The sequence below is a fragment of the Postia placenta genome (genome assembly GCF_002117355.1).
Source record: "Postia placenta MAD-698-R-SB12 unplaced genomic scaffold POSPLAscaffold_19, whole genome shotgun sequence".
NCBI lineage: Eukaryota > Fungi > Basidiomycota > Agaricomycetes > Polyporales > Adustoporiaceae > Rhodonia > Rhodonia placenta.
Window position 1 is genome coordinate 518,214 of NW_020169850.1, and position 27,403 is coordinate 545,616.

Here is a 27,403-nt window from a genome sequence, read left to right on the forward strand (position 1 = left end):
TCAGTCAGGTGAACAGGGCTCATGGTTGCAGTTGACCATTTCATTGGGGCAATAACTCGCTTGCCTTGCCGCACTGACAGAAGACCGGCCATCCATATTCAAAAGACAATGCGATGCGATGTTCTCGCAATCCCTATCCACATTCGTAGTAGCCCACAGGAGACGGTGCGCCAACGAGATGTACTAGCACTTGTTATGGATGCGGCGACTCCATTATTAATAGTCACATATTTGATACCGCATCATTCCATCAATCTACCTAGCCTATCTAGGTAACTACTCCTAGATGATGGTCCTAGGGCGTGAGATATCTTCGGGGCCTGACACGAATATGGCATTCCAGAGGTTGAAGTACAATAAACGTCGGACTGATCCTCTTACACTGTCATCTCAATCTCAATCGTCTCATCTCGTCTCACAATAGTCTTTCAACGCTGCTCCGTGCGCGATCACGGGCTTTGGTATATAATGCTGCAGGAACAGCCCTTCCCTGTCAGCAATCACTGCAGACTCTGGTTGGTCCCGGGCCGCTGCTAGTAGTATATCTGCTTCTGCCGCCGCGGCGCTTCAACCAATTCATAAATTTGGGACGTGAGTACCTCGGGCCATGAGGGTGGCAGGCGTCAAGGCCTCACTGGCATGCCTCATGCATATTTGACTTCTCGCAAGACACTGAACTGATCAAGTTTCTCCCCCATCAGAATCGATAGCGTTGGAGAGTCTATCACGCCTCGCATCTGCTCAACATCATGCTCTCCCGGTTTCCTTTTGACAATATCTACTTCACGTTCGCCAAGACGGTCTTTCGATGGCTGTGGATAGACTTCACGACCTTCGTGGTGCGAATCGTCTGGCATCCCAAAGCATTCGGAGGAGAGCTCCTTCAAGCCACAGTAAGCACAATCCACGAGAAATGGCCCACAATCGCTGAAACTAATGCCCGCCACGTAGCGCCCCCTTGTCCGGGCTCTCGGACTTGGTCGTCCGCCGACCACGATTCATTCGCTACCGTACGAGACCCTAGCACACATCTTCGCCCTTGGACGCGACCCGTCCCCGTGCAAAACATGTTCCCAGGCACCATGGCGGCTCAGGGAAGGGAAGCCGTGTGCGTGCAAATTACCGTTCCCGCACCTTGTTTCCAGTGTGTGCCGCCATTGGAGGACAGTGGCGCTGAACACGCCGCAGCTCTGGACGACCGTCCCTGTGACCTCGAAGGCGACCATGAGCATGATGTCCGAATACCTAGGACGTTCGGGCGGCCGGCCAATCGATGTCAACATCGTAATACTACATCCCGACAGCCTGTATGAAACTGACGACCATTACCCTGTTCTCCGGTATCTGCTGCTCGAGCACGCCGCGCGCTGGCGCCGCGTGTCCATCATAAACAACAGGTCGGAGGTCATGCACTTTCTGCTCGCGTTGCTCAATCAGGAGCCCTTCCCCATGCTCGAGGTCCTGGAGATCGACTTTCCTAGCAGCTTTCACTACACGTTTAGTATGTTCGAGGGCAATTGGCCGAAGCGTTTGCTTGCAAAGGGAGCACCGCGTCTGCGTGAGGTCAGTATCTTGCAGGGTCGGTTGACGAATATCACGATGGAGCCTCTGGCCTCTCTGGAGAAGCTCGTACTCATGACACCAAACTGGACCCTGCCGCACCTGAAGGTGATATCGGTTACGTCTCTGCGCCTCACGCACCTTACCTTGTACTGCAACATCGCGCGGACCACCATCCATCCATCTGAAGTATTCTCAGACCTCTTTTTCCCCTGTCTAACGCATCTCCGTCTCCGGTACACCGTCTCCGGAATACCGCTGTTGCGCATAATGGAGGCCCCCGAGCTGACAGTTCTACAGTTGGAAGACCTCCACTTCAAGAGAAACGAAGTAGTCGTGGCGCTGCTGAACGCGCTGCGCATTGGTGGCAACCCTGATGCTCCCTGCAAGTTTCCGTGCATCTCTTCTTTGAGATTCGAAATCCCGCAGACGAAGACCGAGGGCCTGCCGGAGGTCTTCGGCGGCCATCTATTAGAGTTCTTGCGATTGTTCCCCGCAGTCGAGCAACTCGCGATCCAAGGGTTCCGTACCGACGAGATTGTGCGGTCTATGACGAGCACGGCTCCTCCAGACGTTGTTCTCCCGGGACTGAAGCGCTTCGTGATGCTCGGACATCCTCACGCGGAACACTTGGACTCAGCGGAGACGCTCGTGCGATGGCGTGCAGCCGCAGGGGCCTCCATATCCAACGTCTTCCTGATTGGGGTTCCTGCAAGCAACTTGCCGCTGTACACGAACCACTACGGATTGAGACTGCTGCTGGGGTGGCAATTATCTCCGAAGCGTGTGTTGCTCTCCCTTGTAACAAGCCGGGCAGCACCCTCGTATTATGGCGGGCTACATGCAGGCGCGGACTGGATGCAGGACGAGCAGACGCGTAGGGGGCGGCTTGGGTTCTACGGACCATATCCTCCATATACCAGTCCTCTGGAAAGAGCTAACGATGTGACCAAGGAACTTAGCCTTACGTGAGGGCTTGCTCGAAAGGTTGACTTTACTGCTTGATGTGTTGAGGATCATGTCTCGTTGTACAAGTCATCAGGATTATCCAACTGTCCACTTGGGCGTAAGTAATACCCGCATTGGGTGTCTTAGATGACTTTTTGTCAACTATGCGCTTGAGATCGTGGCATGTTTTGTTTGCGATTTTCTTTTTGTCAAATAAGGGAGTAAGATGCTCTGATTAAAATGAAACACCATCCAGGTCTTATATTCACGGCCCGATGGAAATCGGTTAGCGACAACACGACCTCCGCTCGGAATTGCTGGAATCCGTAGGATTACGGCTGCTATCTAGTCTGTAGCCTCTCCTTCCCGATTGAGTTGTCATCTCCGGCCCGTACTTATGAAAACGTAAGCGACTGCGGGCTCTAGCAGCCGACGGCTGGTGCGCTGGCATGTAAGTAACATCGATATGTTGATTGTTTTACAGTATTGGTTGTGCCTTAATCAACGCGTTGCACCGTGTCTCCTGTATTGATGGCGGTAACACCACTCCCTCTTTAGGTCTTTTCTAGCAATCTTCAAGACAGTATTCAGACGGCTATACTCGAATTGTGTCAGTGCGGTGTCAATCGCGCAGCGATTCCGATGTCAACTTGTCCTGATACTCGAGACAGTCAGAAAGAAGCTGCTCAAGTACACACCGGTAAGCCTGTATACCAGACCTAGGTCCCTGAACGGGGCTCCTCTGATACGGACGATTAGCGGCCATTACTGCGGTTTGTAGGAGTAGGTCCACCTCGGACTACAATACATTCGCTACCGAATGACGTCCTCGCACATATCTTCGTTCTTGGATGCTACCACACACCACCGTGCTCGTACTGTCGCCAATACGGACGTTTGAGACAATTATTGCCGTGCACATGCAGCCTACCTTTCCAATACCTCGTCTCCGGCGTATGTCGTCGTTGGCAGGTTCTTGCTCTCAACACCCCGCGACTCTGGACCGTGGTGCCTATCAACTCGAGGGCGACGACGTACACAGTCCTCGACTACCTAGGGCGATCCGGCGTGCTGCCGATTGAGATTGATATTAGAGTACCGGGACCTGACATGCCCTTCTCTGAAGACGAGCTGTTAGGAATATGCACCCTGCTAGCGTGGAACTCTGAGCGCTGGCGTTGCTTCTCCCTCGTCTGCCGCAATCCCATGCTCCTATACAGTATGCTTCATTTTCTAGGGCAAAGGGACGTTCCGATACTCGAAGTACTTGATGTGGACGTTCCGCTCCCCGGCCCAGAGATCCCTCTCCTACTCCAGCAATGGCCAGAAGTTCTGCTGCAGAAGGGTGCCCCGCGTCTCCGGGAGATACATATCATGCAGGGCCGTCTGACGGAAATCACATTGGAGCCCCTCGCCGTCCTCGACACTCTGGTACTCATGACGACCCATTGGAATCTACCGCGCTTGAAACACTTAGCTGACACTTCACCCCTGATCACCCATCTCTCTCTGTACTGTCTCACCATGTCGAATGCGCCCCAAGAGGATGCCGTCGAGGTCAGATCTCTCCATTTCCCCTCTCTCACGCATCTACGCCTTCGACAGACTATGGTTGGCATTCCGCTACTTAGCATGCTCACCGCGCCGCTGTTGGAAGTGCTGCAGCTAGAGGAACTTTCTTTCGGGACGGAAGTTGAGGCCAGGATGCTGCTGAACTCATTGAAAACGGAGGACGCTCCGGATGCGCTATGCAAGTTCCCTCGTATATTGTCCGTCCGGTTCGAGATTATGCAGATGAAGAACGAGGGGCTGCCTGAGGTCTTCGGGGGCCACTTACTGGAGTTTCTTCACCTCTTCCCGTTGGCGGAGCATCTGGCTGTCCAGGGATGCCGCATTGAGGACATCATGGTGTGCATCACACCGCCAAACATAACCCTCCCCCGACTAGAGCGCATTACCCTTTTGGCCCCCCTTTCAGAGGAGTATTTAAGCGCCGTCGATGCGCTCCGGCAGCAGCGTCAGAAGATTGGAATGCCCGTGCCATCCGTCCATATCATCGGAATGTGCGCATCCAATATGCCCCAGCATGCGCGTAATTACGAAACCGCGCCGATGGTATGGGGCTTTGTCCATTTTCTTAGTATGGGCACGCAGAAGGGACTCCGGTTTAGTCCAATGTCGGACTCGATTGATGAAGATGAATGGATGCAAGATAGGCAGTTGTCCAGGAATCGACTCCGACTCAAACAGCCGGATATGTTGGCTATCATGCAGCCGGACATGTTGACTCTCATGTAAGATGTATCATTTCAGACAGACCACAAGACTGATAGGCAAGGTGTACAGAGTGGGATGACAGAGGGCGGCCAAGTAAACATTGTACACATTCTTCCGTCACCGAGGCTTCTACTACAAGACTTCAGTAGTACAAGACCAGGTGCTTGATCTGCTAGAGACATCGCTAAATGTATCAATATCGTCCGTGATCACAAATACATCGTCCACAGGCTCTCTATGTGTGGGCTGCGTGGGACTGATGACGACAACGTCCGAGAGGTCTATTGGGCCTTGCAAGGCAGCTCTGTCTCGCTCGGCGGATTCGAGACCTCGTGTAAGTGCTCCCCGGTCATCGCTAGCTCTCATTGGTGTAGCTTCTTGCGTTGGCAAAAGGCCAGAACGTACAGGGGTCCCAGGATGATATGCAGGTGGCGGGGAGAAAGGGGTGGGCGAGAACGGCGGAGGCGAGTCGGAAAGCCATTCCTTCCCTAGCCAACGCGACGGCGTGGGCGTTGAGGGATAAGGAAAGTCCTGCTCGCGCGGGGACCACGGCGACATGAGCGCGGTGGGAGGCTTCTCTGTGGGAAAGATGACGACGCCGTCTCTCTTGCCTGTCGAGAAAACGTCTTCCTTCAGCGGCGCAAAACCCCTGCGATCTCGGGGAGTGCGGGAGGAGAGGACATCGGCGGCAGGAGGAAGACGGAGGTCGAGGCGAAGTTTCGTCGCGAACTTCTCGCGAGCAAGGCGCCGTTTGCCCTGGTCGCGTTTGGGGAGATGTAAGGAGCGTAAGGTTTTATGGACAGGAGACTCTGAAGAGGGTGCTCCAGGTTCCCGCTTAGAGGATGTAAAGAACGTGGTGATTTTAGAACGAATGTGCCGTATTCTGCTGCCCACTGAAGGACGTTCCGGAGGAGTTGCAGGGAGTCGCAGTCCGCGGAGAGGCACGTTTGCAGGAGGCTTCTTCCGGTGCAGACATGGGATAACCTGATAAGTCAGCACCAGGACAAAGAGGCCCACTAATGTCGGAAGCCGCGGTCGTCAGTACATCTCTTAATCATCGAGCTACAAGATGCACTCACGCACGCCGATGACCATCCCGGTCACAGTAGTCATCGCCAAGCTCGGCGACGTCTGCGTCCCCGTGCTGGACGTGCTTGTACGAGGTACGATTGCCATCTGTGGTAACCAACTCCGGATGACGCTAGCGGAGGGCGCACTGCAGAACAAGGCGACCGCCTACACGAGGCATCCTTACCAGGTATTTACATTCTGCCCAGTGGAATTGCGGACTTAATGCGGCTGGCAGAGAGACGTTCCAAGACGCATGCAAGGTTTCGCAAAAACACCTTGAACGGTCCAGGACACCGCCTTGGCTTGATGCGGATGTGCGTACACAGGCTGGACATGGCCGGAGTCGAGCGATCAGAATGGAGAGCGCCACCTTGGTCGGGAGAAGGACTCGAAGATGCCTACGGCATCTATGCCAAGACAATCTCACTGCCAGATCCACACCACAGAAGCCCGGACAGATCCTGATTGACTTGGAATGACCGACGGGGACTGCCATATAAGTGATGTACTGCGCAAGTCGCGGTGAGCGCTGGTAGTGAATTACACACGGCGGTCTTCGCGAACACCGGCGAAGAATATCTGTTGGAGACACGCTGCGAATTAAGACGTCAAAGAAAACAGGACCATGTGCACTCCAAATGACAAACGGCCTAACGGCACGAGGGATTTCACGCATGGGCCAACTTTGGGAATATTTATCAAAATTGTCAAGCTGATACTGATCTTGGCCAGTATTTCCATCCATGAGGACATACACGAGAGCATGAAGTATGCTTGGCGTACTGCTTGACAAATGGACGCGACTCACGGAACGCATGGAACATCCTCTAGTACCCACGGCTAAGCGAGCTACAGACCTTTGCATGGAAGACGGTCAATATTCCTAGAACTACTTGCGACCTATTTCAACAGCTATATAGCACCTAAAATTCCCTCCAAGATGGAGATGAATGTGAGACGAGATAGTCAGGTCTAGATTCCGTTGAATCACTGGCCTGGTTTGGGATGCATAGTTGAGCTACGGCTGCTGCAGCGCAAATGGACACGTCGGCCGCCGTAGTACGTGTTCACGAAGCATCTATGCCGTACCCTGACCATGAGAACGTTTACGTTTAGCGCAAGGGTACTTCTGCACTGAAGAGTCTGCGACATTACTAGCATCCGGTAGAATGGACAACCTCCATTCAACACGAATTGTGCCAATGACGGAAGGCTCAGGTGTACTTGCCTGAAAGACTGTGACATGGGTCTCGGACCGACTCAAGCTTGAGTGCTAGTGATGACCTGAATGCGCTTATGAGGAGGAACGCAAAAATTATCACCCGGCGTCCACTAGATTAGGGACGGCCATAGTTAGCGAAAAGGCATGCAGGACGTCGAGCTAATCATCGTCATGGTGTTTCAGACGAGTTTGATGTAGAGGTGGGTCTCAGACAATTCCGTAGGTTGCATATGTGAAGGCAGAGCGTTCAGAATGAGCAAGTCAGTTCCAACTTGACCCTTACGTATTACTTCAAGTCGTCAGGGTCAGTGATACCTGCGGCCAGTGCTGGCAGTATATTACACTAACCGTGCAGCGGTACTGGTCGCACGGCTCACCGATGGTCTGAATGCAAGCCATAACATGCATCAAGGCAATATCAGATTAGTACTCGTAGTGTTATTCATTGGCGCCTTGTCTTGCACGGAGAGTCGAGGCGTAGGTACTACGAGAAGGTAGTCAAAGATAGTGATACAACTCGAACATCAGGTCATGTCTGCTTTCCTGTTCAGCGCCAAGTCACACGCGTCACACGTGATCGACGCGTCGCGCCACCTTCTCAGCGCTCGGCGCTCGGCGAGGTCGAGCAAAGGTTTGAGAGTTGCTGCAACGCCTCTCTTATCTCACTGGGTACGTTTGTATGCTACGGTCTTAAAAATGATCGATGACTTACACCTTATCAACGGCATTGTAGCAACGTGCAAAGCCAATCGTAACATGGAGACGGACTCAGTATCCTTGGTCGTTCCTATCACCTTTCGCTCGTCTATTACAGGAGACGCTCCAGAAACTAACACAAATAACGTTGCGCGGAGCTGGGCATCTGCCTCTGCTTCGTGCTTAACAGCTTGGGGATGTTCAGACGCCTCTGAGCAACCCGACCTGGAAGAGAAGTTACCGTCTCACGGACTTGCCTTCGGGTGTGATGACGGTACAGTATTTCTCTTCGGCTCGCAACTTGCATTTCCGCGAAAGCATGATATACCGGGCAGCCCAACCAATACCCCCCCAGAGCCCGCCGGTCCGTCAAGACATACTAGTCCTTTGCGATACACTGGCTTAGGCCGATCCCACTCGAGGTCTGCCTCACCTTCCTCTGCACACTCTACTTTACCATTTCGCGTCCCCCGATCGCGAGTTGTCTCGTCTATTTCTACAGAGCAAGTTGAAGCACCGAAGAACTATGTGGATTTTGATGATGAGCCTGAGAAGCTGAAGGGAATGTTGCGGGGGAAGGCAACCAGGTCTGAGCTGCTTTCACCAGATGTCGACAGAACCGCAAAAATAGACAGGCTATCAGTGTCGACGAGTACCAGGAGTATCAAAGCGTTCTCCCCCGCTGCCTCTCTGAGATCTCTCTCACCCCCTTCATCTCCTTGTTCACCCACAGCCAACTCCCCAGCGCAGCGCGAGACTGGATTATTTTTGAAAAGCCACATACTCCCGTCATCTCTGGGCTCTACGCATGCCGTTGCTGCGCTCGAGGCCTACGATGATGGTAGATACATACTATGCTTGCAAAAATCAGGGTGACCAGTTCAGCATATCGCACTGAAAGAGACTAATTGGGTTCAAAGAAAGCTATCAATATACGCTACTATTGATGGCTCTTGTACTGCATCATTGAATGCAGGTAGTATAACTTCGGGCGTCAAGGCCGCCAGCGATGCCTCCATATTGTGGATCTGGCAGACCATCCAAGTTGGTTCCGTTGGAGAGGTGTGTTCTCCTACATATTAGCTGCTGTTTGCGTATTCACCCAAGGTACAAACAGGCTCGCCTGGTCGTCGCTTCTGCGTCTGGCGATACCTCGTATATGTCTCAGTCCATAGATGTCGCCGAGGGGGACGCAGAAACCCAGACACGAATCTTGGTCTGTGAGCTTCGAGAAGGTCCACAACTGGATGGAAGTGACATGGCGCTCGTCAAGAAAGGCGACTGGGTTCTTGATGGGCCCGCGGAATCCGTTGGATTCTATCAAGAAATGGACGGTGCGTCTTGTCTGTTGGTAGTCACTATGTTGCATTCACACCTTCGTGGTGGTAGGCACACTTGCGGTACACTACATGTCGTCGGATCACCGTCTTGTCATCCGCATTTTGTCTTTCAACGAGGAGTTGTCACCACCAGACATTGGGGATATGAAAAGCAACTCGACCACAATGTTGCCGCTACCAAATCCGTTCAAGGCTTTCAAAAATCTTTCACGGGAACGCCTATCCGGAGAGACAGGAAACGACGACGCGTCAGAGTTGAGCCTGAGTGCGCCCATGGATCTTGGTGATGTATTACTAGCAGTGCCGGTGATTGGAACAAGTCTCGTTGTGCACGGGGACGGCGTTCGCATCGCATATTGGTCAGAATATGGTCTATGTGTATGTTGTTATGTATGTCTGACATGTGCTATACTCACCAAAATCATAGATATTTGACTTAAACAGGCAAACGATGTCTAGCGTTTGCACGTATGAGCTTGCCGACATCACAAAATGGCAATGGATCAGCGTGGACTCATTCGTTGTGACACGTCCTGTATGCCGTACAAGTTCGATTAATTTTATAGAGCTAATCATTCGTCGCAGGAAGCTGCTGATGTGTATGTCATCGCTTTGGTTGATGCTGACGGCGATAGTATGCATTCATCAAGCACGAGCCAGATTACGAGGTCCATAGTAGCCTATTCTCCAACGAGAAATGCTCCCAAGCTGACATGGTTCTATTTGCAGGCCGACGTTGGCGCGAACATTATCATTACCCCCGCATGACTGCTCTTTCATTACACACGAACAAATTCTCAGCCTGAGCGTTCGAGACGGGAAGAGGATTGTCCAATCTCTTTCGTTCGACAGCAGTTCGGATGTCTTGAAGTCGAGGACAATCTGGAAAGCATCACATGATCAAAACATCCTACAGGATGACTCCTGCATAATGTCCATGTTACCCATCGGGTTTGATGACATTATTTTGGGATGCAGTACGCCATGAATTCTTTATACACGAGCACTGCATGCTCATGCGAGTGCCGTGATAGGCGATGGGTTACTGCGCCGTTCTTCTTGGTCTCGTTTGATGAAGGTGTCGTCGGAGATATCCCAAGTCTCCAATCGACCACTGCCAGGTGCGGTCATTTCGCTGCATCTCGTGCAGAGTGATCGAGGCGGAGACCCATTGGTCATTGGGGGTTCGGACGATGGCTCGATTGGTATTTGGTCTGCAGGGTACGTTCCATCACCTCGTTCGGGAGCTAGTGTTCACATCTGTTCAGGGCGCGTACATTGGAGCTTCGGGCACATTGGACAATCTTCGTCACCCCCCTTGTGAACGTGGTGTCTCTTCGTGGGGATCAGATTGGCCGCTTGAGAGGTTGTGTGCTGTGCATCTCACAAGATGGCACAATCGCTATACTCGCTGTGGACGACTTACAATTGTAGGTCTCTTACTGCATCAGAGGTCACGTCTCAACTCATGTTTGTGTGCATTAGTGTGGTACTTGTTCCCGCATCAGTCGCCCCGCTGAAAATGGTTCATATGCGAGAGGATGACATCCTACTTGTATACACGGACAATCGCGCCAGGCTCTGGGATTGCAAGACTATGGAATTCAGAAGATCCATGAATAAGAGTAAGGCCGATGAGCTCCTGGGACAGGGAGCTTGGGCGGGATGGTGAGCGTGAAAGCATGATACTCGGTTGCCTATCTCATCCGATCTGGTGTCGCAGGCCCGCCGAACCGGTAAAACCATCCGTTCCAGTAGAGATTGTCAGCCTGCCCGTCTTTGCTGGGCTTGATTCTGGTACGTCTCTATGACCTACCCTCACACGGATCGACTGATGCCATATGCGATGCAGCGTGTTCATTGCTACTTGACATGGGCAGCATTATTCATTCGAACACCGGTCATATGCCGGGACGAACATCAGCCTCCAAGCATGATAGAGGGAAAACCCGTTCTATCCTGGCGACATTGTTGACTCCTGGAATCAGCAAAGAGATCGACGACATATGCACTGAGAGGCTCAGGGTCTATCCGTCCTGCGCCTCTGTGGGATACCACGAGTTCGTCCGTGAAATTATTGCGCGATTCGATGCCTTGACAGGTCACTGAACGCTAGGGACCATACAGTGCTATATGCTTTCCAGAGTTCGCAGGCTGTATGGTCAATATCACCGGAGATTTCTGCCTTTCGCGCAGTCATCTTGGTCACTCTGTTGCAAGTCTTAATTGACAATGATGGTAAGTGTGGCCGTAATGCCTCCTATTTGTGCGTTATGCGATACAAATTCGATATTGTGCAGACGCAAGTACTATGATGACGTTCTACGTTGCATCCTTGCCCGAGGCTATCGGGCCATCATATCAATCCCCGAGCTTGACGTTCCTGGCAAAATACTATCTTCGTTCCTCGGGTAAGTGCGCTCGCATGTTCCTCACGTTCAAAACTCACCAGTATGCTCAGTACAAGAGGTTCGGAGTGCTGCGCGATTGCTGTTTGACGCAGGAGTCGCACGCCTTTCTAACGATGATACCATCCTCATAGTTGAGAAATGGAAAGAGTACCGTACGTGTAGTTATTGCCTCTCGCCGCGCCGTATCTGACTCTTCATGAGTAGTTCCATCTGTGCAAAAGGAGCGCGACACGGAGTCAGTCCGCAGCGCAATGGCATTGCACATGTGCGGTTTCGTGGCAGCAGAGAAATATAACCTATTGTCCACAAAGTATGCGCAAGCCATTTACTCCTCTGACACAACTGACGCACATTCTCCAGCGTACTCACGGAAACATCGAAGTCCATCGGGCTATACCTCCATAGGGAAGGATCGCCATATCGAGCTCTCGCCATTGAATTGTGCTCGCGAGGTTTCACGTTGTGGCAACAATATGTCGATGCCGTAGAGATGCTCCGGGCTGTCTGCACCCTTGCGACTGTATCTCGGAAGGAGGCAATCTCCATACACAACGTTGGATCACAAGCCCGTTCAGCAGTGTTGCACATTGCTGCGGCCAATACGCCATTATTCATGACCACATTAACCATTGATATCCTCCAACCACGCAGTGTGGAACATCGCAAGGCCGTCATGCAGCTTGTCATATTCCTGATTCGCAAGGTTAGCATACGGCAATCGAGTTGAGTTACCATCTAACGCCTAGTAGAACCCTCTCGTCCTGTACAGCAATCTACCACGATTAGTTGAAGCGGTGGTCAAATCTCTCGATCCCAACTCGACGTCCAATAGAGATGCCGTCTTGGATTCTGCGACGGATATCCTGGGACACATTGTCCAAACGTACGTCATGTTTACGAAGCGTGCCCCAGCTCGCTGAATGACATTACGCGTATAGGTTTCCTAACGTTGATTTCCATATGTCAACACAGCGCCTTGCGATGGGCACTGCCGAAGGCGCTGTTGTGATGTATGACCTGAAGACTGCCACTCGTTTGTATGTCCTGGAAGGTCACAAGAAGAGGACGACAGCATGCAGCTTCTCGCCTGACGGGAGACGTCTTGTGACCGTTTCCCTAGAGGAGTCTGTCGTGCTTGTCTGGAAGGTTGGGTCTAGCCTTACGAGCTTCTTCAATCCGGGCGCTCCTCCTCGTCAAGGGCATGGTGGCTCGGATCCCTACAAGACACTGAGTTTCAATATCGGAAGTGAAGGTATGTCTTTTCATGTGTTCAATAGCACATATTGCTCATGGTGTATAGCCCATATGACATTGGCTGCTACGCTGGAGGCTGTTCGCTTCGAGTGGCCAGCAGATCGTAGTGTGAGGGTAAAGATTCGAGAGGCTACTTTCACCTTTGCCACATGAATGCCTAGCGATACCATCATGGTGAGCCATGACCTATGTTTCGTGCGACCATGCGACTTAACACCCATAAGCCTCATCCGCTTGTCCACCAGGCGCGATGCGCGTTGGTGCGACCATCGCTTCACACACAATTAAGCGACTTCTGATTATTTGACAACGCTCTCGTTATGTCGACCGCTATTTCTCACTGTACTTGTCGTTACGCACGTGTGATGCTCATGGATGAGGGACTATTGCTACTTGCCGCTCGCTTGATGACGCCTAGATCAGAACACATATAAGACGCTCTATTGCCTCGACGGTTTAAACCAGCCCACCTTCCCCACCTCACTCTTTCTCGAGGCAGGAAGAACGTCGTGAGCCCACCGGGCTCACAACTTGGCTGTTAAAATCGACGGCATGTGGTCTTATATTCGCTCGAGTTTGAATTTCTACCGCCTACATCTACTCCTCTTGTCAGTACCTCTGCTAGCTCTGCATTTATTCACTGAGCATGTCAACAGTATGATTGTTCCTTTAATCACGGCCGCGATCTTCTCCGCATCCAATGGGCGCTTCAAAATCCCTTTCATTGATGCCCTCTTCATGTGTATCAGCGCAGGAACAGGAACAGGTCTTACGACTATAGACTTGAGCAGCATGTCTGTTTGGCAGCAAGCGATTATCGTAGTCCTCGGATTTATTGGGAATCAGGTGAGATGTTCTACAGTGGCCGTTGGTGCTCGTCGACTCACGTGAGATGTATTGCTGAATATGAACAGGTGTTTGTAACGTGGTATGTTGTATGTTGGAGAAGGTGAATACTACAGTCTGTGGCCCGCACTTTTTAAAAGCCAACACTGAAACGTAGGGCATATTTCACGAAGCATCTGAAACACATCGTGACGGCTAAGCTCGAGCGCCGATCACCCCAAGAAGACCCGTTTCTGAGCGAACATTCCGTTGTCTTTCCTCGGATACTTCCGGAAAACGATCTGAAGCGACGACGGGCGGAAATGGATGAACTAGTATCCGCTACTGTAACCCATCGTGGGTTACAAGTCAAAGGCTCGCCACCCAAATTCTGTCCGAATGTGATTCGCAGGGTTGACATAGTTCCTCACCTTGCCGACCCAATGAGGAGGTCTGAGTCTCGAGACCATGACACCGCGACGAACACCCATTTGTTAGGAGGACATGGTCCTGCAACCGGTCACGAATTCACGCATATGTCATCTGCTAGCACACGCCGGCTTGTTTACTTTGGCGGGTTTCCAGGACCTTGTGAATTATTTGCGCGGGTGATTGGCCGCATCTTTCCACAATTTTACCGGAGTGTGCAGCGGCGCTTGACAATCCCACGGACGAAGATGCTGGTGCCCCACACCCCTGGAGGCTCTCCCCCGAGATCTGCACATCATGTGCCATACATCTCCTTCAACGCGATCGTCGACAGAAATTCTGTGTTCAAGAATCTTACGGAAGAGAATATCCAAGAGTTGGGAGGGGTCGAGTATCGAGCACTAAGCGCTTTACTATGGATAATACCATCAGTGAGTTACTTTCTGTCCTACCCGGCTTCTTTGCAGAGGACTCACTTCTCACGGAGTACTACCTCGGACTACTGGTGATCTCTTTCATTGTGATTATCCCATATATGTCGTTACCTGGATGGCACTCCGTGATGCACCCACCTGAGCAACATCGAATGATCAATACGGTTTGGTAAGCACTGCTGCTGCCTGAGACGGACGAAGTACTCACCCCAATCGGACCAGGTTCTCCACTTTCCAGGTCGTTGGAGCTTGGGCCAACACCGGCATGTCTCTCGTCAACCAGAACATGGTGCCATATCGTACGACATACCCCATGATAACCGTCTTCACACTATGTGTCCTGGCTGGAAACGCCGCATACGTAAGTTCGCACTGCTGAGCTGTCCGAACGAACCTGATTACGTATTGTTGCAGCAGCCAATTTTGTAAGTACGTAACGCTTTCGATCGAACACCTCAACTCATCACCTTCACCGCCGCGTAGTCTGCGATTCTTTATGTAAGCTCTAACCGCGCTTGTCGCCATGGTCGATCCTTAACCGGCTGCGTAGATGGCTGCTAACGAAGGTTTTACCTGCACAATCTCGCACGACCGAGGCGCTTCATTTTCTACTGGACCACCCTCGCCGTTGCTTAATCCTACTCTTCCCGGCCTACCAGACATGGCTTCTTCTAGCTATACAGCTAGTGATAGGGTGCGTCCGTTCCTCATCGTCTACTGTTAAGTGAAGGACTCAAACGATCTGTAGTCTGATAGCTTTGTCGTTCAATCTTTTACTCAACCCCGCTATGGACCACATACCTATCGGCGTGAGGCTGATCAACGCCGTGTTACAAAGTTCGGCCGTACGAAGCGTCGTCTTCCAGTCAGCTCCTGTATTGTCATTCGTACCGGCTGTCCAGTAAGAGGTTACATTCACAGCGAACGTTATTCCAACGAGACAACTAATATGCTCTCTGCGCCCCTGCAAGGGTTTTATACGTGATACTGATGTACATAGCCATTTATCCCATTGCGATCAGGTAAGGCCGTCACAATTATGCCCATGAGTGTCTTCAACATCTTCCCCCGCGCTCAAAACGCTCAGCGTCCGCTCGACGAACGTGTATGAAGAACGGTCTCTGGGGATATACAGGGAAGATGACAACGCAGAGGGTGTGGACAGTCCCAACGATGCGGCATCTGGCCCTCGAGTGGCGATATGGGGCCAGTATCTGTGTCATCACGTCCGGAAGCAATTGTCATTCGGTGCGTACTACTTACCGTTACACGCGCTATCTCTGATTGAATATCTTCGTCAGATATGTGGTGGCTAGCCTTGTCACTGTTCGTGCTTTGCATAATCGAGGTAAGCAATGCCCTTGGTTGGACCGGCCTGCTTATAACCAATACCTCTATTCAGCGAGCGCCCCTCATGGCTGCAGAAGATGCGACACGTTTTCCTATCTTTGCGTTGAGTAGGTACAAACCAGTCAGTGCCTGAGCTTAAGCTGACATGTCCGTTGCCGGTATAGTATTCGAGCTAGTCTCCGCATACGGGACTGTGGGCCTTTCTCTAGGAGTTCCTTATGTGCGTATGATCCGAACTACCTATGGCACTGGGCACCCGCTAATAGTAGTAGGCGAACTACTCGCTCCCGGGGGCTTTGCGCCCTCTTTCGAGGATCGTCGTGTGCGCTGCGATGATCCGCGGCCGACACCGCGGGCTTCCCCTCGCACTAGATCGTGCTGTCCTGCTCCCCCGTGAGTTCCAGACCGCTAAATCGGCGGAGATGAAAGGCGAGGAAATGCGGACACCAAGCGTGGATGCGAAAAGGAATGCTTCGGAGATTCCTCTCGACGCGGACAAGCGGAGCAAGGCTTTGAACATTCCCATATGAGATTCACCAGGTTGAAGTGCAGTACGTCGAGGGCGTGGGCCGTATCGGATGCAATTGAATTTCAAATTCGCCTGTCCATTGTGGAACGCTTCTTTCTTTCTATGATCAGGTACCTTGATCGAATTCTTAGTCAACAACGGCACGACATCTACGATCATCGTACGCCGTTGAAGCTCTCGCATAGAGATCGTGCAACGACGGGACGACTCGAGGGTACATTGCAACTTTTCCTTCGTTCTGAGCTACAAGAGCGACCTCCACGAGTAACACAACTGGTTGTTTGCGAAAACCAAGCGTCATTCTAGCCTTGTGTACCAAGCATAAAGGACTGAATTAATAGATCAGTGTGTCAGTACGACAGTTTTTCAAAATCGGACCGCTCTGCTCAACGTGCGCCGGCTGTGCTCGCCGGAGGAAAAGGAGGACCGGTACCTGGCCGCGTGCTCTCGTCTCGTACCCATCCATCTTTATCCCGCATTCCACCACCGCGTATCTAAACGTCTGAGGCATTCCGATAGCTATCGGAACCTTCTCCCCTTCCGTTTAGCGCCCATGTAGCGTCCATGTAACGGTCACATATTTGATATCGCATCATTCAGTCAATCCACATAGCCTATTTAGGTAACTACTCCTAGCAACTTTTGCGTGCACAGCTGCCCTCAGTGCTGCGAGCGGCGTGCAACAGAAATGAAGTATCAGCTTAATATATTTCTGACTTCTTGAATTCGCGAAAAATAGGCATTGAACCCCTCCCCTCGCCCATAGATGTATCAGGTTATTGCTGAGGCATGAACACAGTTTTCTTGAAATTTGCTGTGTAGCCTTGCAGCTTCAACGGTATGCATTTACATAGTCAATTGGTTAACAGTCAAGTACAGAAGGGCATAAAATAGATGGCTACGAGACGAGCGATGCTCGTACTCTTAAAGATTGGAACGATACATACTCGCAGGCGGGAGTGCCGTTCAATCATTGAGAGTGTGGGATAGCGTTCATTTTAGATAAGTTAGAAGACCTGGAGATCATTAATTTCCAAAACCCTGTTATGTGACCCCAGGGCCCAGCCCCATGTTATCGGTAGCCTTATACAGTAGTACAGTAACTTCTCAATACTCGCCGGAATTTCTCACTGCATCGAGACGGGAGTGAGAGAAGACATGGTAGTTTATGGCTATGAAGCCGCCTAGTATGGATATATGTTCCATAAATATGCGGCGGCCAATTAAATCATAAATTCAAATATGTAACACGACGAACGGCTCCTGCTAGCTTCGATTCCTGCCTCTTACAACTACAGTTGCGAACCTCTCGGGCCTTTGCCATATGCTCTCTTCCCAATAACGAGTTCTTCATGAGGCATCATCAGCGGCATTATCACGACTATAAGGATCCTCCTGCTCCGTATTTCAGACCCTGCACCGGTCACCAAGTTCAACCTGCATTCGCCGGAGGCTTAAACGGCAGCGACCAACGCCCTCCAGCTCGTCATCCAAATCCCAGAAAACATTCTATACGTTTCTTTCTAACATGTTTGTCTATGTCAAGAGTTGCTTGAATTTCTACCGGATTCATTTCCTCTGTTTGTAAGTTGCACATTGCTGCGCATATACTCAGTGTCCAACAAGACTTTCAGCCTCATCTGGCCTCTTGTGTGGTCCGCAATCCTCTATGCCTCAAATGGAAGATATCCTATCAAATTCATGGACTCTTTATTTATTTGCGTCAGTGCCATCACGGGCACGGGCTTGGCGACTGTGGACTTGAGCAGCCTGACGGCGTGGCAGCAGGCCATCATCGTGATATTAGAACTCACAGGCAATCAGGTAAGAATGGCGGCACATATGCAGCTCGGTCGTTCATATTATTCTAGGCCTTCACTTCTTGGGTTGTTGTGTACTTCCGAAGGTTTGTCTCAGCAGCTTATAAACAGGCTTCAACTGAGTAGAGCACACGCGAAGGCGTTACTTCCTGAAACATCTGGAACACATCGTCATCGCAGAATCTGAGCGCGGTTCTGCTCAGCATGACCGGGTGGGAGAGGCGCCCTCGCTCCGCACCATACGTGATGTGCTACTTCAAAGGTCACAATCAGTCAATGAGGAAGGACGCGCACGGCGCACGGGTCTTTTCTTCTCAGCCAAAGGTGACAGAACGCCCATTCGCCCCGAAATGGTCCGCCGCATAGACGTAGAGCCCCACCGAATCGACCCAACAGGCAGACACGCGTCCCCATATACGTCCGCTGTCGACGAGCATATGCACGGTGGCGCCGACGAGGCGTTGCGGCGCACGGCCAGCAGAAATGACAGCCTACGCACAGACCGCTCGCCATCTCCATCTCCTCGCAATACAACGGAGGACGACCTGGGCGGCTTTCCCGATCCTCCGCAGGTCCTCTCGGGCGTGCTGCGCGCGTTGTTCCCGGGCCTGCACAACAGGCTGCGTCGCAGGATGATGATGCCGCGGACGGAGACACTCGTCCCGCAGGCAAGCATTGTGGATGGGCGAGCACCGTCAAGCGGGCGCTGGAAGGCCGTGTCATATCTCCCGTTCAGCGCAACTGTGGGGAGGAACTCAGCCTTCCGCGGACTGAGCGCTGAGCAGATCGACCAGCTCGGCGGCATCGAGTACCGCGCGCTCACTGCGCTGTTATGGATCGTGCCGTTAGTGAGTGTTTTTGCTCTCACCAATGTCCGAACGTATTGTGACGGCCTACAGTATTACTTTGGGCTGCTCGCCATTTCGTTTGTGGTCATCGCTCCGTACATGACATTGCCGCGCTGGCAATATCTCTTCGCGCCTCCCGAACAACACCGGAAAATCAACTCGATTTGGTGCGTCAGCTTACTTCGATGTAATCTGTGTTCTTACGACAGTGAATACGTTAGGTTCTCCGCTTTCCAAGTTATTGGTGCGTGGGCGAATACAGGAATGTCCTTGGTCGATCAGAACATGGTGCCGTTCCGAGAGGCATATCCTATGATTATATTTCTTGTGCTATGTGTATTAGCTGGAAACTCTGCGTTGGTAAGCTGGTGTTCTCTAGTGTGATACACCCCCCTCACTGTGACTTTCGCATTTTAGCCTATTTTGTAAGACATGAATGTGGTGGGTTTGTGGATTAAGCTAATTGTTCTGCAAAAATCGCATACAGCCTGCGGTTCATGATGTATGGTCATTCTGATCAGATTATCGGGCACGCTACTGACGTGTGTGTTCTGTGGCAGCTGGGTCTTGAGCAAGCTCACGCCCGCCAACTCGCGGACGAACGAGACGCTCCATTTTCTCCTAGATCATCCCCGCCGATGTTTCATCTACCTCTTTCCGTCTGGGCAAACATGGTTATTGACCAGTATCCAGCTAGCCATCGAGTAAGCATAATTGTATATCAAATGACCTTACCCTGACGGCGATTGTTCAGTCTGACCGCGTTAGTCTTCGATCTCATCCTCAACCTTGGAAACCCCGTGACGGACTCCATTCCGGCGGGGGTGAGAGTCATCAACGCTGTCCTGGCTGCGGCAGGAGTACGAAGCTCAGGCTTCCAGTCGATTTCGGTGTCCACGCTTACCCCTGCTAACCAGTAAGAGCCTGCGAGCCATTACCCTTCCGTATTCTGAGCTCTGGCCTGCAGGGTCCTGGACGTAATCTTGATGTATGTGACCATATATCCCATTGCCCTGAGGTTAGTCGCTCGATGCTCGTGAACATGTACAATGTGCTGATTTTTCTTCTAGTGTACGTTCCACAAACGTGTACGAAGAGCGCGCGTTGGGTATATACACGGGGGACCACGACGACGTCGAAGACAACATCAACGAGAAAGAATGGCGAAGCGGCCAAGAGTCTCGTGTGGCCATATGGGGAAGATATATACTGCGACACGCACGAAAACAACTTTCGATTGGTAGGCGCCTATACTGTCGTTACCAGGTGGTCGGGCTTTAACTGTTCTTCATAGACATGTGGTGGTTGTCTCTGTCGCTGTTCTTTATCTGTATCATCGAGGTCAGTACGCATTTGTGTTCGGGACACAGCCCGCCCTGACTTCCCGAATCTCCCAGCGATCGCCCCTGATGAACACAGACAACGCCTCGTGGTTCAATATATGGGCAATAAGTAAGTAAACTTTTAAACTTTTGGGCCAGCCATTCATAGACACAACGCCAGTCTTCGAGATCGTATCTGCCTATGGGACTGTCGGCCTCTCGCTCGGTGTTTCTTACGTAGGTGCCCTGCTTCATGCCTATTGGTAGAGGTCTCACGCAGATTTAGGCCAACTATTCCTTGTCCGGTGCCTTTCACACACTATCAAAGCTTATAATCTGCCTCGTTATGATCCGAGGACGACACCGCGATCTCCCGGTAGCGCTCGACCGTGCTATCATGCTCCCTCGCGAGTTCCAACGACATGAGGACGACGGTGCGAGGGTGCCGGGTCCAATCTCCGAGGCATCATCTGTGCAAAAGGAACATGAGCCCTCTACCCTCAAAAGCACGTCTAAGGCCGAATCTACAGGTCGCGTCAGCTTCGCAGAGGATGATAAGAGGCCTAGTCGGGTGGGAACGCATACATTGAACCACATCTCGGAAGTCGAACGGGGAGACGAGAGCAGGTATTAGGTAGAGTTTAAACTCTACATTTGGGTCTGTGGTATCCTGCTGTATATAATCGGAATCATGATCCGGCGGCTGTTCCTGTTGACTGAACTTGACTGATTATCGACCTCAAACTTGTGCACGGAAGTGTGCCCACCAGAGAGTGAGTGAGCGCGGACAGTGGGCGATGGTATGTTTCAGACACTATGCCTCAGAGATACAAGCGTATGATAGGTCAACAACGGAAAGAAACGCTGGCGTAACACTAAGGTGCGATAAAACGAACAAGGTGGTGGAGAAAGGGGAGAGATAGACAGGGGATACAAGTGACATGCGTCCTGTCCACAGCATTTGAGCAGTACATATAATATGCACCGTGGAACGTGTTCTTTACATAGCAGCCATGCCCATACCTGCTCTCTGCGCGGGAGGAGCTGCCTGCTGCGCCTGCGCATGGTTGGCGTTCAACTGCTGCTGAATGGCCTGGCCCTGGAAGAATACGGGAGTCTTCTCCTCGAGATCAACGTAGAGAACGGTTATCTCTTTCCGCGCCTTCTCCCAGTTGTCGGGATCCCAGTACGAGTAGGTCCCGTGCTCGCCCCCAGGGACCTTCTGCGATGCCACTGTTCCAGTCTCCTTCGTGAGCCATACTCGCAACTCTTTGTGGTATCTCCAATTGCGGTTCCACCTAACAGCCAGAGACAAAATCAAAGGGTGAGCCAATATGCCGTGAGAACCCTGAGTAGGCTTACAGTTCTTGAGCGGCAATGTCTTGGAGTGAATCACGGGGAGACGAGTAGAACATGAAGAAGAGCGTCTCGTCGCTGAAATTTGCAACCTTGCCAGGCCCTGGCGGAGGTGGCTGGACATTGTAGCACGCGGGTAGATGGAAGTCTGGCTCAACCGTATGTGCAGCGGACGAGTCAGCCCAAGGGGTAATGAAAGTCGAGTACAGGCTCCTGAATTTAACGGAACACATCAGCATATGCCCTCCTGTCTAGCAATGCTCGTAGTCCAAACCCTTGTGTTTGCATATCCAAGCCCATTGTACCCAGGTCCGTCCCCAGAGACAAAAGATTCTGGTCTGGGTCTGCGCTCTTAATCATCGCCACCAACGATAGCAGCCCCCATCTATCCGCCGGGGACATCAGCACCTGCTGTGCTGGTGTTTGTGGTACCGCGTTGGCGTGGGCGGGCCCCTGAGATGGATGGTGTGCCGTGTCGCCACCCGTTGTCCCATTACCGACGTATGGTGTCTGTTGCGCACCAGCGAGTGCTGCTCCACCAAGTGGCTGGGTTTGCTGCGAGAACGACGCCGGAGTTGGTACGCCTGGCGGAGCGGTTAGATGTGGTGGTTGCTGAGACGAGTGATTTTGATGTGTGCCGTTAGGTATTGCCGAAGAGAACGCGTTTGTTTGCTGTGCACTAGGATTCGCGTTTGGCGAGCCCCATGCTGGCGCAGCAGTATGGTTGCTTTGGTTCAGCTTTAACGCGTAGGTCTGCAAGAAAATGAGATACTATGCAGCACCCAACGAGCAGGATACGTACTCTCTGTTTCTCTGCATCAACCTGGAAACCAGGGTGTACGTTGCGCGCCTGACCAAGATTTAGCAGACCAGGTTGTTGTTGTGATGGTGTTTGTCCTCCCGTTAACGAACCAAGGAGACTCTGCCGGTGCTGTTGATCCCCGTGTTGCTGGAAGCCGTTTAGTCCTGGTGGATGACTGTCTGCATTTGACTGCGATGGTTGCTGCTGATGAGATGTTTGGCCACCCAATGCTGGGAAGTCATCAGGAGTAAAATCCCGAGGCTGATTACCTCCCACCCCACTCGCCGCTTGTCCCCCATTTGTACCCGCTCCCATTTGCACCCCAGTACCTGCTTGGCTTGCGTAGCTGGTGGTATTGTTACTCGAAGCAGGGTTTGAATTAGCCGCTGGTGTTGAACCTAGTGCTGGGAAGTCGTTCGGATCGAGCCCGACTTCGCTTGCGGACGACACCGATGGTGGGGCGCCCACGCTTGGCGTCGTCGCCTGTAGATGCGACAGGAGAGTTGATGCACCTGACGGTTGTGACTGCTGTTGATGGGGTGTATGCGACAATGGCTGGGCTGTATGTTGCGTTTGTGTTTGCTGAGACTGCTGTTGTAGCCCCCCGGTGGCAAATGGGAAATTGCTTTGCGTTCGTTGTTGAAGGAAATTGGGCGATGGCTGCGAGACCATGTTCTGCGTCGTACGATGATTTGGGAGAGCAGGATAGCCAGGCATTACATTTCGTGGTGGTATCCCATAGCCGGGATATGGACCGCGAAAGGGTCCTCCGAGTGCAGGGTTCGGCCCTAAGCTTGGTGGTCTTTGAGGCTGGCCTGGACGCGAAGTGAACATCTGCGTGAGCTCACGCGAATAATGGCGCTTACCTGGTCGATTCATAGTCAATCGCGAGCGTTACGGACCAGATAAACTGAGAAGATGGATGGGGATGCGTGCAAGACGTGCAGAGCGACGAGGAGAATATGCAGCCGCTGGCTAATGGCGGAGGCGAGAAGTGTGCGTATATTGAGTGATAAGATGTGATAAGGGGGCAACTATGCCGTTATCCGAGGGTTATTGCCCAATATTGATGAGTTATTTCAAAAAAGTAGCCGTGATAATTTCCCATATTTTTCGACGATCTACCATGACGCTATCACAACGAGATTCATAGTACTCGATCTGCGAGTCCTGAATGGAGGTTCGTGCCTCCACGATGGATCGTAGGACAGCATGATAATCCTCCGCAGGTGCTCAATCAACGCTCCGCACTGCTTTCCAATTATGAGGTCTTAAGTCTCTTGCGGGAGCTTGAAAGCGACTATTTGGCCCGTACCAAAAACGCCTTGCGAGTGAAGAAAGAGGAAGAGCTCGCAGGTAATCATACTTCCAAAATACAGGCCCCAACGGAGGATGTCTGTGAGAATCTGAGGACGATTGAGGTCGAGGTATGCCGCCGATCTCTCCTCCGTCTCGCATCCGGATACACCGGCTCACTAACAGCAAACCCCAGGCAATCCAGTATCTTTCGGCTGACTATCAGCCAGCTGTATCGCAAACAGAAGCTGGCATTGCACAGCTAACGAAGAGCCTCGCTGCATTCAACCTTACGAAAGCAGAGAAGTTGCAAATCGTGAACCTAGCACCGACGGAACCAGTCGAGTTGTATGTGGTATGTCATAATATACTTGCCTTTTAACTATTCATGGTTTACATGCACTGCAACGCAGATCGTAGAAGAGCTGGAAGATCGGTTCGGGGAGCAAATGAGCGGCATGCTCAACGTTGTGCGATCATCGTTGACCAATCTACCTTCGGCAGTACCTCAAGCGAATGTTCAAACCGGTGGCATCGCAGACCAAGATGTACAGATGGTGTATACTGAGGACAACACACAAGACTATCTTGATGAGGATGGTACCTGGGAGTATGACGCGAACGAGATTGTATTTGATGACACTGGGGATGGTGCCGGTGTCGAGGGTGATCTAGATGTCGAAGATGACTGAAGTAAAACCCCAATTGTACTGTCAGTCACATATGCTCTGTATTACTGAGGTGGACAACAGATGTAGTAGTACACAGCACAGAATTATTAATCTGTAGCTTACTAGTCGGCCGGTTGGGTCCATAGATGACAACATGGTCATAGGAGAACGAGCGTGGGCGAAAAGAATGACTGGGGATGATACAAGCCTAGGAAAGCCAGTGTCCTGGGAGATGATGTCTATGGAAAACAGTGGATGATGCCAGATGCGAGGGGTGACGCAAATTCACGTATGGTGGGGAACAAAGATCGCTACAAGGATGATGAAGGGTATATATGTCAGGAAGGATATGACAGACATAATGCGGCATCGAGTGCGCCAGGTCTTCGCGTCTAGAGTACAACACGCTGAGCTCACCATCGACCTTACGAAAGGAGTAACTCGCACCGTGCTCGATTTGCGGGTCATCCAGTGGAACTGCCTTCTCAGTATCCGTCCCGCCCACATGGCGCGTCTTCGGTATGGGGCAGAACGATGCGACCCACCATAACGGGAAGAGAATAAAACCAATGAGAAAGCACCATGCATGAAACGGAGACGCGTCCTCATCCTCCGACCGAAAATGGGGTATCCACTCTGTGGGCTGAATCCGAGGCGGCCTGCGGGGGTCGTGCATGTGATACTGACTCGATCTCGCTACAGAGGGGGCGCGCGGGGCAATAAGGGCGCTGAAGGGAATAGACATCTCGGAGATACTGCGGCGGCGATCAGCTCGCCGGGTAGCGAGAGATTCAGCATGTTGCGCAGAGCCCACAGATGCAGTCCTCGAGCCGGAGCGGAAGAGCGCTGGGGAGATAGCAGACCGGCCGGGCCATGACGAAGTATCATGCAGAGTATGCGCAGGAATCTGGGTAGATCCCGGCCTCGAATGAGCGGGCGAAGGAGCAGGGAGCGACATAGACAATCGGGCACGCTTGTTGTGATGATATGACGAGGGTGCTCGAGAAGCGTCTGACGTACGGTAGGGACCTAGTTCACCAGGCAACGCCGCTAAGCCTTCGCGAGGCGATGGATCTGAAGAAGAACACTTACGTCGGCCCTCTGGTATCAAGAAGGACGTATGCTGTCCGCCCTTGTGATCGGGTGGTGTGATGTCGATCTCTTCAGCCTTACGCTTGCCCTTGAGGGTCGTTGGAGTCTCGGGGACGGATGTCAAGCCAGGCTCACTGGCAGAGCGCGGGGGCCGGCGAGAAGATCGCCTTTTTGCTGCTGAGGGAGGGGTGCTCGGAGGGGTAGAACGAAAAGAAGAGAACGGCTCTGCCTCCGGACGTTTAGAAGGGGACGCGACGGGCGAAGGAGAGTTTTTATGAAATGCACGTTTGCCACGACCCTGTTCCAACGTGTAGCTGCGAGCAGAAGCACTCGCGGATCTCCTCAACGTGTCTTTGGTGCTACTGCGCTTCGGCACTTGGCTATCATCCTTGCTGAAATTTTGCAGCTTGACAGAGCTAGATGTATCCATAAGACGGGGGGATTCACGACCGCCGTGGCTTGAAGCCGCTAAATCTACAGCTTCAGTTTTATTTATTCCTGCGGGACGTGGCGCGGCATACCTTGCTCGGCGGTCGACGACGAAGGGGGATCAGACTGAACGGGTATAGAGCAAGATGGATAACAAGGACATGACGGTTCTGACTGGCTTGCCGCCTGGGTTACACGAGGCTCGGCATCTTGCGAACGGCCTCCGGAGATACGGTCGGCGTCTCCGACGTCCTCGCCGAGTGTCAGCTTCATCAAGTGATGTGCGACTTCGGCTGGCCAGCCAAAATCACTAGGAAGTAAGGATGTAACACCAGCAGTAGCCTGTTGGGCGTTCCATTCAGCACTTGCGCGCCTATTGCTGTTGCTGCGATCGCGAAACGGTTCACGGAGCAAACTAGTGTCCTTAGAAGAGCTTCGGGATTTGAGATGACTCCTGCCTACGGGAAGGCTGGAATATCGTCGCAGCGAGGGTTCGAGCGCCGAGATAGCATCCGAAGTGCTACCAGCGTTTCCGGCTGTCTTGCGCCGTCGTCGTTGTGGGTATGTTTGGGCGTACCAACTAGGGATCCATTTGGGATATTTCGCACTTGAACGTCCGATTTTGAGTTCGTCATTTGTGACATGAGTTTGAGATCGAGAAGCTAGCGAAGAGAGTAACTCAGGGTGTTCCAATGGAGGCAGTGGCGGTGGAGGAGACGCGAACTCAGAGAGATGAAAGAGACTACGAGACCTCGTGGAAGTAGGGGAAGGATTACCGAAAGTATGAGGGGATCCGAAGATGAGGCTCTGTGCTTGAAAGGACCCTCCTGCGGAGTGTGACTGCGTTGAATGTGAGGACCGAGTAAGCTGTGGACGGGAAGGGTTCGATGATGATATATGCGGTTGAGAGGCGTCATGTTCGTGATGATCGTTCGGTTCGTCAATTTTGGAAGATGAACTCCGAGTAGAGCTCGATAGTATCGATTTAGACGGCAATACATCGGAAGATGCACGCGAAGGACTGGCAAAACGATGCAATGATGTCAGAGATCCTTGCTTTGATTGAGCGTACTTGCGCTTGCTGCTTGATGAGCGGCGAGGTACAAGAGAATCAAAACTACCTGTATGCCAGGCAGACGGTGGCGCGGATTGACCCGTCGCTGCATGTATGAGTTCCGTGTCATTACGCTTGCCAAATGTCGACCATGGAGAGACAGATGCCAGCTGACGAGACAGACGAGACAGATGCCGCCTGCGCGAGCTCGAAGGAAGCTCCTCCGATCTTGTCACTGAGGAGGTGGATGGGCCGGCCTGTAGGTGTAAGTCCCGTTGCTGTGGGACATTGACAGGAGATGGTGATATTTGATTGCGCATTGTATCTAGAACAGGAGGGTCAAGATTCGCTGCCTTCGCTCGCCGAG

The 27,403-nt window shown here is 52.1% G+C and overlaps 6 protein-coding genes across 6 annotated transcripts; 4 read left to right on the forward strand and 2 right to left on the reverse strand.

The window, feature by feature from the left end:
* Window positions 1–749: 749 nt before the first annotated feature.
* POSPLADRAFT_1157831 (hypothetical protein) lies at window positions 750–16,347 on the forward strand (the record flags this gene model as incomplete). The annotated part of the gene is given in 51 exon segments (XM_024487242.1): window positions 750–893; window positions 952–1,108; window positions 1,169–1,284; window positions 1,861–2,528; window positions 2,603–2,626; window positions 2,865–2,913; window positions 2,938–2,959; window positions 3,078–3,208; window positions 3,481–3,685; window positions 3,746–4,065; window positions 4,114–4,802; window positions 5,016–5,119; window positions 5,214–5,290; window positions 5,422–5,561; window positions 5,685–5,776; window positions 5,892–6,043; window positions 6,063–6,170; window positions 6,870–6,915; window positions 6,973–7,076; window positions 7,630–7,747; window positions 7,812–8,138; window positions 8,277–8,615; window positions 8,751–8,836; window positions 8,892–9,108; window positions 9,164–9,379; window positions 10,236–10,335; window positions 10,549–10,782; window positions 10,838–10,911; window positions 10,967–11,178; window positions 11,259–11,352; window positions 11,415–11,525; window positions 11,576–11,677; window positions 11,730–11,835; window positions 11,886–12,228; window positions 12,275–12,408; window positions 12,464–12,777; window positions 12,826–12,887; window positions 13,203–13,288; window positions 13,436–13,625; window positions 13,694–13,707; window positions 13,783–13,961; window positions 14,190–14,419; window positions 14,470–14,636; window positions 14,690–14,828; window positions 15,127–15,161; window positions 15,216–15,368; window positions 15,603–15,715; window positions 15,769–15,815; window positions 15,870–15,924; window positions 15,982–16,139; window positions 16,222–16,347. 51 exon segments carry the CDS (start codon window positions 750–752, stop codon window positions 16,345–16,347), a joined length of 8,229 nt encoding a protein of 2,742 aa, XP_024334018.1.
* A 1,668-nt stretch (window positions 16,348–18,015) lies between these two features.
* On the forward strand, window positions 18,016–21,052 carry POSPLADRAFT_1174696 (hypothetical protein; the record flags this gene model as incomplete). The annotated part of the gene is made up of 14 exons (XM_024488304.1): window positions 18,016–18,068; window positions 18,116–18,170; window positions 18,218–18,252; window positions 18,306–19,014; window positions 19,066–19,181; window positions 19,236–19,374; window positions 19,536–19,558; window positions 19,701–19,718; window positions 19,769–19,930; window positions 20,085–20,254; window positions 20,309–20,355; window positions 20,412–20,466; window positions 20,518–20,573; window positions 20,623–21,052. 14 exons carry the CDS (start codon window positions 18,016–18,018, stop codon window positions 20,968–20,970), a joined length of 1,986 nt encoding a protein of 661 aa, XP_024334019.1. The 3' UTR covers window positions 20,971–21,052.
* A 107-nt stretch (window positions 21,053–21,159) lies between these two features.
* On the reverse strand, window positions 21,160–23,328 carry POSPLADRAFT_1174699 (hypothetical protein; the record flags this gene model as incomplete). The annotated part of the gene is made up of 5 exons (XM_024488305.1): window positions 21,160–21,634; window positions 21,699–21,905; window positions 21,967–22,445; window positions 22,480–22,963; window positions 23,084–23,328. 5 exons carry the CDS (start codon window positions 23,326–23,328, stop codon window positions 21,337–21,339), a joined length of 1,713 nt encoding a protein of 570 aa, XP_024334020.1. The 3' UTR covers window positions 21,160–21,336.
* A 128-nt stretch (window positions 23,329–23,456) lies between these two features.
* On the forward strand, window positions 23,457–24,482 carry POSPLADRAFT_1157821 (hypothetical protein; the record flags this gene model as incomplete). Its single annotated transcript, XM_024487240.1, has 5 exons — window positions 23,457–23,490; window positions 23,648–23,674; window positions 23,701–23,921; window positions 23,987–24,145; window positions 24,204–24,482. 5 exons carry the CDS (start codon window positions 23,457–23,459, stop codon window positions 24,480–24,482), a joined length of 720 nt encoding a protein of 239 aa, XP_024334021.1.
* Window positions 24,483–24,746: 264 nt separating this feature from the next.
* POSPLADRAFT_1157826 (hypothetical protein) lies at window positions 24,747–25,137 on the reverse strand (the record flags this gene model as incomplete). Its single annotated transcript, XM_024487241.1, has 2 exons — window positions 24,747–24,853; window positions 24,909–25,137. The coding sequence occupies 2 exons, from the start codon at window positions 25,135–25,137 to the stop codon at window positions 24,747–24,749; spliced, it is 336 nt and encodes a 111-aa protein (XP_024334022.1).
* A 311-nt stretch (window positions 25,138–25,448) lies between these two features.
* Window positions 25,449–26,746, forward strand: POSPLADRAFT_1050264 (hypothetical protein; the record flags this gene model as incomplete). Its single annotated transcript, XM_024479947.1, has 5 exons — window positions 25,449–25,596; window positions 25,629–25,821; window positions 25,960–26,116; window positions 26,469–26,543; window positions 26,630–26,746. The coding sequence occupies 5 exons, from the start codon at window positions 25,449–25,451 to the stop codon at window positions 26,744–26,746; spliced, it is 690 nt and encodes a 229-aa protein (XP_024334023.1).
* Window positions 26,747–27,403: the final 657 nt, after the last annotated feature.